The 12,073-nt window shown below is 36.7% G+C and overlaps 1 protein-coding gene across 1 annotated transcript in view; it reads left to right on the top strand.

The window, feature by feature from the left end:
* Positions 1–10,387: 10,387 nt before the first annotated feature.
* Positions 10,388–12,073, top strand: part of LOC134618348 (suppressor of tumorigenicity 14 protein homolog) — a 56,616-nt gene continuing 54,930 nt past the window's right edge. The window contains exons 1-2 of the mRNA XM_065469630.1: positions 10,388–10,528; positions 11,839–11,909. Of these exons, the coding sequence (XP_065325702.1) occupies positions 10,388–10,528; positions 11,839–11,909 (212 nt within the window). The remainder of the gene's footprint in view (positions 10,529–11,838; positions 11,910–12,073) is intronic.

Here is a 12,073-nt window from a genome sequence, read left to right as displayed (position 1 = left end):
ACATGTCCTTCAATGCACATATTAAACAAATTTCTTGGACTGCTTTCTTCCATTTGCACAATATCTCTAAAATTAGAAATATCCTGGCTTCCCTTCATTGGCTCCCTGTTAAATCCAGAATTCAAAATCCTGCTCCTCAGATACAAGGTCTTAAGTAATCAGGCCCCATCTTATCTTAATGACCTTGTAGTACCATATCACCCTATTAGAGCACTTCGCTCTCACACTGCAGGCTTACTTGTTGTTCCTAGAGTATTTAAAAGTAGAATGGGAGGGAGAGCCTTCAGTTTTCAGGCCCCTCTTCTGTGGAACCAGCTTCCAGTTTGGATTCGGGAGACAGACACTATCTCTACTTTTAAGATTAGGCTTCAAACTTTCCTTTTTGCTAAAGCATATAGTTAGGGCTGGACCAGGTGACCCTGAATCCTCCCTTAGTTATGCTGCAATAGGCGTAGGCTGCCGGGGATTCCCATGATGCATTGAATGTTTCCTTTCCAGTCACCTTTCTCACTCACTGTGTGTTAATAGACCTCTCTGCATCGAATCACACTTGTTATTAATCTCTGTCTCTCTTCCACAGCATGTCTTTATCCTGTCTTCCTTCTTTCACCCCAACCGGTCGCAGCAGATGGCCCCGCCCCTCCCTGAGCCTGGTTCTGCTGGAGGTTTCTTCCTGTTAAAAGGGAGTTTTTCCTTCCCACTGTCGCCAAAGTGCTGCTTGTAGGGGGTCAAATGATTGTTGGGTTTTTCTCTGTATGTATTATTGTATGATCTACTGTACAATATAAAGCGCCTTGAGGGGACTGTTGTTGTGATTTGGCGCTATATGAATAAAATTTGAATACGATTAGACTTAGCAAAGAGCCCATTTTAAACTCCATCTTTAGGCACTTCGTTACTAGAAGCCTATTGGAAAAAACATATCATGTGTCCTCTTTTTTTATTTGAATAAATGAAAAATGCCAAAGACATAAAATACTATTTCTGTACTAAGAAGAGCTATGAAAGAGCTTCACTTTTCAGCATAAAAATCCCAAACACACTGCTAGTGCATGCAAAACCATACCTTCATAGACACACACCTGTTAGAATTATAAACTTAGTTTTTGCCTTGTATTTCGTTGTATGTTTGCATGTGTCAATAAATTTTACATTTTCCTAATAAACTGTAAAGAAATACAGGATAAATCAAGACCTTATGCAATTTCAACAATTTCAACAGTCTATGTCAGTTTTCCACATTAAATCAAGTCTTACAGATTACAGAGGATAATAAACCCTCACAGTTGTGTGTTACGCATTACATCTCTTCATGTCCAGATAGTTTTTCTCCTGTGGAGTAAACCTAGTGTCACCACACCAGAAACAGAAATAGATTTTTCTGAAAAAAAAAAAAAAAAGTATACCTATTACTTCATTGCAGTTCTCACACTGTGAAGAGCAGTGTATTGGTGAGCCGGTTCTGGCTCCTCAGCCACATCTTTGACACCTCCGTTCTATCTATCTGACCCTCCATCAAGGAGGTTATGTTTTTGTTAGTGCTTGTGTGTATGTCACATCTGTATATCTTGAAAGATTTTGCATGAATTTTGATCAAACTCTGCAGGCGATGTAGAGTGGGGTCATGTCAGCAGTCCATTAAAATTTGGCTTACACCCACCGCGGTCTTCAAGGTCGACTGAATGATTTATTGGTGGAAAATGGACAAAAAGCCGTATAACTTAAAAACTATGATTCTTACAAGTGCTGTTGTCAACACATAGAAAGTACTTGATTGATCTGAGCGTCAAAGTAATAATAATACTAAAAATATCTATTTTTTAAAAAAGTTTCTAACTGCTATTATTTGTATTGATAATATATAGGCATAAAGTGAATAATATACAAGTATTTTAAATATCACTTTACTTTGAACCTATGACCTCTTCTTCGAAGTCAAGTAGAGTCAAATTTTTCATAAAGTGTCTATTATTTTTAAAGCAGCACTTAAAATTCAGCTATCTTTGTGTGTGTTAACAACATTTAGGAAATGATACTGTTACATGGGGATTCTAATTCCACATTATACTTTGCATCCAAATATTACATTACATTTGACCTCTGACCTCACTTTTACATTTGACATTTTCCTTTCTTTCAAGTTAACGCCAAAAAGCATTTCAAGTATGTTTAAAGAGTTTACTGTCAAGAGAAAGAGAATGAGCTGTGTGATGATTTAGAAATATCCCGTACTGTACTGTAATATAATAAGCTCAGCTTAGTCATGTCCAATTATTTACAAATCAATAATAAGCAATAATCATGAAATTTAAACAATAATATAGAAATAGTCATCTGGCAGTGATGTCAAAATTCATTTCAAATTATTTGTAAATTATCTGTACGTGTGTGAGTCGACGTGGGGAAAGAGGCATTCGTCAGTATGAGTGCGTGACAGTACTAACTTGTTTTACTTGAAATCTTTACTGTGGTAAAGTTACAATTTTACTGTGTAAAACTGTAACCTGGAAAATGTCCCTAGTATCAGTTTTGTTCCTGTTTGATTTGATGTGGTTTGACACTTTGTCCTGGTGGGAGAGTCCCAACTTTTGCACCAATTAGCACCAGAACTGCAGAGGAAAGTTCAACAGGTAACAAACACTTGAATAGTTTAAGTGGTTTTCTATTTACTAAAGTCATATTCTTTGACACACACACGAAAAAATCCTGACATTTATTTTTTTCTTTTAACAGTTTAGCAGTTTAACCTAGTTTCAGCTCTCTTGTCCTTTTTTATTCTTTTATCTTCCATATTCAGCTATGACGAACCACTAGAAAATAGTTTCTTTGCACAATGACATTAAATAATCTGTCTATACCACGTAGTTTAAAGCTTTGGTTACTTATTATTTTACAGAATTCAAAATATAAAACTAGTCATATACAGTGCTGTAATATTATAGATCAGACTTAAATGATTAAAGCCATCTCCAGCTGTAGCTTTACAGTGAAATTCATATTAACAACCTACAATAAACAGTCACAATTTAAAAAATTAATATTATTGACATATTATACTAATAATTGGTGCCTTTACTGTACTTTAGCTACTTTAAGGATATTTTAATGCCAATTTTTATTTCTCTCATTGCCTGAACACAATTATTACTTTTATTTCAGAGTCCTTAAACTTGTTTCAGTATTTTGTGAAGCAGTTTTTCAATTTAAAAAAACACAAACTACATAATGAGTCATTCTATTGGAGCATCTTAAAAGAAATGCAAAGTTTGTCGAGTATTTGGAAGGTGCTGGTGTGGTTCTCACAGGTTCGGGTATAGACAAATGATGTGCAGCTAAAACCACATGCAACTGTAATGGAAATTCAAAATGCAAACAAACCCCAAAAAAGTTTCCTGTTGGAAACCACGATTGTTCACAGGTGTCAGACTGCAGGCTATTTGCTTCCTCAGTAAACTGACACCTTCCACCAAAACATACAGTCTTAAAGTCACAATGAATAATGCAGTGATACAGTCTGTTAAAACAGCCAGCGTTGTTGCTTTATTCACTGCTTTATTTCTTACTATGTTCTATTTGAAAAGGACTTTGTGTGGATGCAAAGAAAAAAGCTGTGACTGGTGGTTATATATGACTCTGCCTGCATGTATAGTGGTTGTCTTATTGCTCTATGTGGTCCAAATCTTTCAGAGGTTCTGGAAACAGACATGCTTATACTGTTCAAAAAGATATGATGGATGAATCTTTGTCTTAATCTTTGTTTTTTGTAGAATGTGGTATGGTGGAATAATTAAGAGGATCTCTCACTGTACACTGGGTTAGGATTGTTTTATGTTTCAAGTATTGTGTGCTTTTGATTTTGTTGCGTTTCTGTTTGGGATAAAGGCCACACCCATGTGGGAGCAGTCCAGCTGCCAGCTATTTGGAGTTCTGGGAGTACTTGATTGGTGCAGGTTTGGCTCCTTCTCTATAAAGGAGGAAACCTGCTGGAGAAACAGGAAGAGAGGGGGACTCAGGTGAATCTGTGTAGTGCTGGTTTAAAATGGTGATCCCCAGATGGAAATCAAGACTCATTTTAATCAGGACTTCTGTGGAGGGTTTTACAAACGACTGGAAACTCCTGGTTTGTTGGAACTGTGTATTAGGGGAGATTAAGGAGGAAAAGGCTGCTCTGTAATTATGAGGTGACCAACTGAGTGAAATCACCTAAGACCCAGAGAGGAAGCACTTAAGAGTCCATCTGGGCTCTCCCTAAGAGATGAGGGGGAGGAGCTTGGTCATTTGGGAGGGCTTCAGAGTACAGCTGCTATTACTCCACATAAAAAGGAGCCAGGTGAAGTGGTTTTGGCTACAAGAAGGAAGCCCAGGATATTTGAGCCATATAACCATACTTAAAAAGGGAAAAAATGGATGGATCGAGATGTCATGGAACATTAGTTAATTCACTCTAAGAACGATGATTTAATTTGTAATTTTCACTTTTTAATGTTATTCTGTTAGTTTTAGTTTCCTAGTGTTATTACTACTTTTGTTCTTATAGATTTTTTTACTTTGTCATGAAGATCTGAGCTGATCACAAGAAGTTGCTGTGCACCGACTCTTATCTGCATGCATCTTGCATGTCTCGTGTTGCTCGTTTTCTAGGGCGTACTTTGGTTCAGAGGTGCTCGCAGTATTTCCACTTAAAAACCACTGGATGTGGTCCGGCTTCATACGTCATGTTTGAGAAGTTGAACCTGGTCAGGTGTTTTCAAAAACCCCAGTACAGATCCCTCCAGATCTAAAGAATATACAAACATCGCAGCAGAATGTATCCTACAAAAAAATAAAATCACGAGGGAACGATAACATCACATTGAGTATAAGTTCATCATTTAATCCTTCTATGAGGTAAATATCCAAGACTCTTCTCCTCAGTAACGAGTCATGAGCTCCTTCTTTATGTACTCATTACCACAAAACTACATCCTCATCATTAGCTGATTGAAGTGGGCTGCTACTGGATAATTCCTTTTGCAAATGGAAATTACTGGTGTTTTTTTCCAGTGTTTTTAAATGAACGATGAACCAATACTCAACATAATGTTTTATACAAGTATAAAATCGTCATATCAGTAGTAGATACCATTATTTCCATCTTCTGATGTGTACTGGCGGCTGTGGCTGTGGCTCAGGTGGTAGAGCAGATCAGCTACTGATTGGAAGGTTGGTGGTTTGATTCCTGGCTCCTCTAGTCTGTATGCCAAATATCCTTGGGCAAGATACTAACCCCAAATTGTGAATGTGTGTGAATGCTTATTAGTTGCACTTGAGTTTAGAAGTGCTTGTATGAGTGGGTGTGATTGGGTGAATGAGGCATGTTGTATAGAGCGCTTTGAGTACTCCGGGAGAGTAGAAAAGCGCTATATAAGAATCAGTCCATTTACCATTGACAGTAAATTGAAGCTTTTAGTCTTTGCTTTGGAAGCCTTATGAATGTTTTATCAGCAAAACAATGTTTCTGTTACTTTCAGTATCTGATTATTATGGTGTGGTTTTGAGGGTTTGAACATTAATTGAATTATGTCTGATTGTCTCACACCAGTTACCACCAGTACTACAGAAAACTGTAGCTGAATATTCCTGAATTTCACATTTACTTGTTTTTTTGTGGGGTTTTTTAACACTAGCAGCTACTGGTGGGTGGTGAGAACTGGCTTCAACGTTAGTCACTCCCTAAAGAAGTACTTAGTTTCCTGTTGGTTCAAATGTCAAATGTGGGCAGTTTTAAACATCTGCTGAAGTTTGCTAAAACAGCCGACTGCGTGTGCAGCTGAAAACCACGTAAACACCTCTGAGCTGAAAAATAAGTCAAAGGTGAGTGTTTTTTGGCCTTCATACAAACAATTATAATAATTTTTGTACATAAATAATCTGGTGTTTAAGATGATTACATCTGTTCTTCAGCATTATGGGAACAATATTAATTATTATATACTGTCCTGGTCAAATATGCCATGTCTGTGCAAAGTTTCATGGAGCCGTGGTGAATTGAATTAAGTTAAATTAATTTTTGAATTCAAGGAGAACCTTTCTTCTGTCCCATGAAATGTTCCCACCACCTTAATCCAGATTCCCAGGTACGTTTGACTAGCAGGTTCAAAGGTTCCTGCTGCTTTTTGCCGATCATGGAGGAATCTCAATAGTAAGCTGTGATCATGTATGGCACACAAAAAGAACTGCACTACATTGTGTCTTGACACAGGCACAAGATTTGCTACAGTAGTTAGCACTGTCACCTCACAGGATGTGATATAGATCAAGTGTTTGAAGTTTAGAATAAAGAGCTGCATGAATGTAACTGGTCAGTGAAACTACACATTACTATATAAGTGTAAGTACGGTAAATTTGGATCTCCAAGCATAACATAACTAAATCACCTGAAAATGAACAAATCAGAATCTCTTTATGCTAACTGAAGTTAAACTAACTGAGATTAAACCACGTCAAAGATGAATTGGGGGATAAAATTATAATGTAGAAAACATGCGCAAGTGTTTTTGTGGATACTGGGATACTTAAAGGAGCGCAGCCAAAAGTCAAAATATCTGTTATCAGGTAAATGCTTATTACTTCCTATTTTTTCCACAGACAGTAAAATAAACTAAATTGTTAAGTTATTCTGACACATACAACTACTGTTGTTATTTAAATCGCTTTTGCTGAAGTGCACTCAGACACAACATTAAAGACTCTGTGCTGCTGCTCCACACTGACAGAAGCAACGGACAAGTAGGATATTTAAAGCTTTCAAAAGAAGAAAAAATCAGACCTTCAGTTAAACGAGTTCTTCTCAAACACACAAATATTATCTCACAGCATTACTACATTTACCCTTATATTTGGATTAATATTTATTATTGTTGCTTTAATATTCAGTTAAATTCAGCTTCTGTTAGTTTCCAGAATCATTTTGTTTTTTATTATCTTTTTTTTATTGAGTTCTTTTTTTCTCAGGTGCAAGATCTGGGCTGATCATGAGTTTCCATGCAGTACACTGATTTAGGCGTGATTATGGTGTTTCCACTTTGACTGTTTATGGTTTTATGAAATGCTTTATATTCTGTGAAAGTTTGGTTTCACCCAGGTGTTTTTAAATTAATATGTTTTATAGTTCTATGTGAATAGACCACACACATCCTGTGGGGGTGGGGCATCAGCAGAAATGAGTGTGAGCGTGCAGTCAAAGGTTTTGGTCGTGGCACCAATGACAAATATTTATTTATTTGCAGATAACAGTTTTTGAAACTCGTGAAGTCCCTGTGATTGTTCTTTACTACATCATAGCAAAATGTGAAAAACAAAAAACATACTAAAGTGTCAAAGTGCATGAAAAACAAACTTTGTGCAAAAAGGAGAAAACTGCTGCTGTCAGTCAATACAGTTTTGTATTAAACCATTCAGAATTGCCACTTGTTGTCTTTTGCCCAAACATGGGTCTGACTTATGCATCAACCATCCAGTACTCAGACCTTTTTAGTGCAACTGTCCCAAATTACACATTCCAATTTATTTTGAAGAAAAAAAAAACGAGCAGTGACAATTTGATCTTTAACAGTTTTTGAGATATTAATGTTCAGACATTGGATCAGACTTTTTTTTTTAATTATTTGATATGAATAAAATTCTTACATATATCAGAATCTAAATAAGGTTTAAAGAACAGGCCACCAATCTGATCTTTCTTTTCTTTACTCATTCTTGTTCCAGAACTAAGCTTCCAGTAAGAACCAACACCGTCCAGACAAAAGTTTTTGTCAGTGGGTTTCTTCTCGACTTCCACCCAGACAGAGAGAGAGCTGCTGCTCACCTGCTGCTGGGATATTTAAATTAAAAAAATAAAAAGGACAATGAACCACGCTGAAGTTTAAGAAGAAGGTCACTGGGAACCATGAGTTGGGAAGCTGAAGATGTGGATTTACTGGGTTCACAGGAGAGTTTAAGTCCCAGACAGGTGAGTCCAGCTGTTAACCTGCCCATGATGTCACATCAGGAACAGGTTTGTTTGTTTAAGCTGAGATTAAAAAAGCAGAAATATACTGGTGTCATATCGAAATGTTAATAGTTCCAAATTCTCTGCACCTCCAGGATGTTTCTGCACCACTAAATAATCTGTGCACACAATCTTGGTTCAAAAAAAAAAAGGTTAAAAGGTAAAAAAAAAAAAAAAAACCCCGAAATGGTTGAAGTTCTGACTTTTGAGAAAACGCCCACTTATAGTCAGAAGTTGGGGTAATTTCTCAGGCTGTCATCAGAAACCCTAAAAATAGTATTAATGAAAACAGTGACTAATCCAGATGGTGGACATGAGTCACAGTAACTGGTTTTATTTCATAAAAGATTATCCAAACCATTTCTTTGACCACTCATTGGTTTGGATAGTCTTAAGGCTGGAAGCTGGGAGTGTGGCTGTAGCTACAGCTGCTAACTGAAGTCACTGAACTGAACTCAACTTCACCTTGTTTGTGGTGCTGCTGCCTTTTTGAAATGTTTAAATGGTATTAGCTGATAAACTACGTGTCCTGCTGTGATGTGCAGCCAGTCTAAGAAGTTTGAGCTTCGGTTTTATAACAGAATAAATCAAATATTTTATTAATAATTTAATTGTCAATAATTAGCAGATATCTGTATGTGTGCAATTCAGCGGTACACTTTATGGATGCAGGTTGCTAACTAACCTTAAATAATCTAGTGTTTGGCGGTAACTTAGCACTCCACCTTCTCCTCTTGAATATTTTTACTTCTGTCTTTACAAAAATAAATAAAATGAAACATTCCTTAACTGTCCATTTCAAATTGCATGTAAGAACAATTCACTTTCTCTGCCCTTATTTCATTGTCAGCAGCCAAAAGCTTCCTCTTATAGTTCAGATTTTTCATAGCTTAAATGTTTTTAATAGACAATTCTTGTTTGTGTGTTCCTTTTAATGCATCCTTGCAGGACTTTGTTACTGACTGAGTCAATTTGTGCTGACTTCAGTCCTTAGAAGTCTCCTGATCAATGTCATTGTCTTACCTTTAATATACTGTTTGATTCTTTAAGTGGAACAAGGGGTGAAACTCTAACAACAGTATCCTGTCTGCAGTATGGTGACCGTTGCACAAACTGCAGTCTGTCCAAGAAAAGGTTGTCAATAGGAGTCGGTCTGCTGATAGTAGCCTTTATTCTGGCTTTGATGACTGGATTGCAGCACCTTCATTGTAAGTGGACTTTATTAAACTTTACTCATTCATAAAGGTGTGCAGTTCATTCAGCTCGATTTTTGTAGAGGAGTGACAGAAGTTCAGGCAGGTATCCTCCAAAGACCCAGCATCTCTTTATGAGTTAAAGACCTCTGCAGCATTCATCATTTATACAATCTATATCAGTCCTACTGTACTGTCAAGAGGACATTCTGAGTTTTCTGTCAATGCCACAGTCGTGGTTGGGCTAACAGAGCACATGAGCTTTCTTTTCAAAATGATGTGAGTTGCAGCTTCTATTTTTTTATTGCCACGAGGGTTAGGGTTAAGTGATGGGTTTTTTGCAAATATTGCGATTGTATTCCCAAAAATCAAAGTCTGAACTTCCATTTTTGTAGGATTACAGAAATGTAGTGAAAAGTTAAATGGACTCTTATAAAATGCTTTTCCACTCTAGCAGCTTTGAGCACATGTCTCATTCACTCACATATTTATACAAGTGTTCTTTCTGTGTCTAAGTGCTTTCTATCTAACAGTCACACCCTGATGAACATCGGCAGCAACTCGGGGTTCAGTATGTTGCCCAAATATATTTTGGTATGCAGACAGAGCAGCCAGGAATCAAACCATCAAATCTTTAAGTCTTTAGCAAATGACCTGCTCAACCTCCGAGTCACAGCCTCAAACTACAAGGGACATAATATTTTCGTTTTAGTTAATTTTATAATATTAAGTTTTTCTTTTTTCCCCAAGTACAGAAAAAGTTTAATTCTTTCACTTGTTCATCCTGCTCATATAATGCAGAAAGTGAAAACACATAAACACTGGTGCACTGTTTTGATAACACATCAGTTTCTCTATTTGCTAAATAACTAAAGTTCTTCAATATATCATTAGGAAGATGGTCGTGATTGAGGCAGCGTTTCAATAATAAGTATTTAAATATTTGCGTATATGCAGTATTATGGTCTGTGTGTTAGTTTCCCACAAATATATTGTATTAAGTTCCTGTTAATATAAAGTGAAACTTGCTGCAGTTGAAGGTAATGGTATAACTCCAGGTAATATTTCAGAATTAGTCTTTCACAGCCAGCTGTGGTATTTTTTTATGTGAACAGTTGTTTAAAATTTTCATTAATCATATATGCAATATTGAAACATCCATGTATGTCATCAGCACACAACGATGTCACAGTGCAGAGAATTTACATCGGCTCCATGGAAATCAGCAACCAGCGATTCCTGCCAGAGCATGAAGATCCCAGCAGCTCAGAGTTTACTCAGCTGGCCGCTCAAGTCAGCCAACAGGTGACACCTAACAGACTCACAGCTGTATGACATGTTATGGACTTTATGATGTGTCCAGGTTTGCTCTTGTGGAGAAAGAATTATTGAGTAAACAAAGAAGAGTAGTATGAGATATAGAGTGGTTAACACATTTATTATACCACCTGTCATAACAGTGAGAAAGATCAGCATCACAAAGTGCTTTAATGCAGACTCTTTGTTTTCACTGAATTCTTGATATTTGACTGTTTTCAACAACAGTGAGGAATTTCCAACTGAATTCACATTTTTATACCCAAGTTTGAGACAGCACACTGTCACAAGTCAGAAATTAATCAAGCATAACATTCAACCACTAAAACAACAACGAAAGTAAATAACAGTAATTTAGCATCTTAATGACATAAAAAAAATATCACTAAAATAAAATATATTTATAATTTTTTATTAACAAACCTGCTGATACTGGTGGATTAACCATGAGGGAAATATAAAAGTTAATAATAGTTCTGGTTATTACCAATGCTGCTAATTTAGGGCAGCTGCAACATAAACCTTAGGGTGGATGGTGGCCTAATATATTTGTTAAGCACTGTAAAAACATTTATTGTGAGATTACAACAATCCTAACATTTTATTCTCATACAGTTTCATAAATCAGCCTGTAAAATCAACTCTAAGAAATTCATAAAGTCTTGAGTTCTAAAACTCTGTTGTGACATTTGGATGGTAGGGTCAGAATTTGGTGTAAAGAACAGGAAACCATGGCTTTATCCTGCTTTGTGTCAACAGTTCAGTCTGGCAGTGGTGGAGTAATGGTAGAGAGAATTTTGTTGTTGCTACACTTTGGGCCTCTTAGTACCAACTGAACATCATTTTAACACCACAGCCTACCCAAGGATAGTTGTCTTTACGCCCACATGATACTCACTGATTTCTTGAACATGACAATGAGTTCACTGTAGTCAACTGGTCTCTACTGGTCTTTGTCACATGCACAGTGTCACATGTCACTGTGCATGTGACAGATCTCCATCCTCTCTATATAGATCAAGATCTCTGAGGAATTATTCCAGCATTTTGTTTACTCTACGCCACAAAGGATGAAAGCAGTTCTTGTATATATCCACATAATGAGACCTGATTAAATATCAGGGTTAACTGCCTAATGATTCAGTTACAACATGGTTCGTTTTGCTAAATGACTGCTTGCTATGAATCTGTATTGTAATCTTGATGTTATCACAAACCTGTGGCTTCCTCTGTTGTGTGTTTTTGTCTTTGTTGAGGCAATTAAAGGAAGTCGCTGCAATGACTTTTTTCTCTTTCAGCTGAAACTGATTTACTCCAAAGACTCAGTGCTGGCCAAATACTTCAAGCGCAACACCGTCCAGGCCTTCAGGTACTGTGAAATAGAAACTTGACTGTGCCTGTCAGGGGCCATGATGTCATGCTGACTGTTAAATGTTGTGTGTTTGTCATTTGTTCAGTGTCAGTGATCAGCTTATCTAGTTAAAGATGTTAAGGTGCTGAATCAACAGTCAGTTCTTGAAGTTTATGTTTTCT

Source organism: Pelmatolapia mariae, linkage group LG20, assembly GCF_036321145.2.
Source record: "Pelmatolapia mariae isolate MD_Pm_ZW linkage group LG20, Pm_UMD_F_2, whole genome shotgun sequence".
NCBI classification, from domain to species: domain Eukaryota; kingdom Metazoa; phylum Chordata; class Actinopteri; order Cichliformes; family Cichlidae; genus Pelmatolapia; species Pelmatolapia mariae.
The sequence above is the reverse complement of the archived record's forward strand: the minus strand, read 5'-3'. Positions and strand labels throughout refer to the sequence as shown.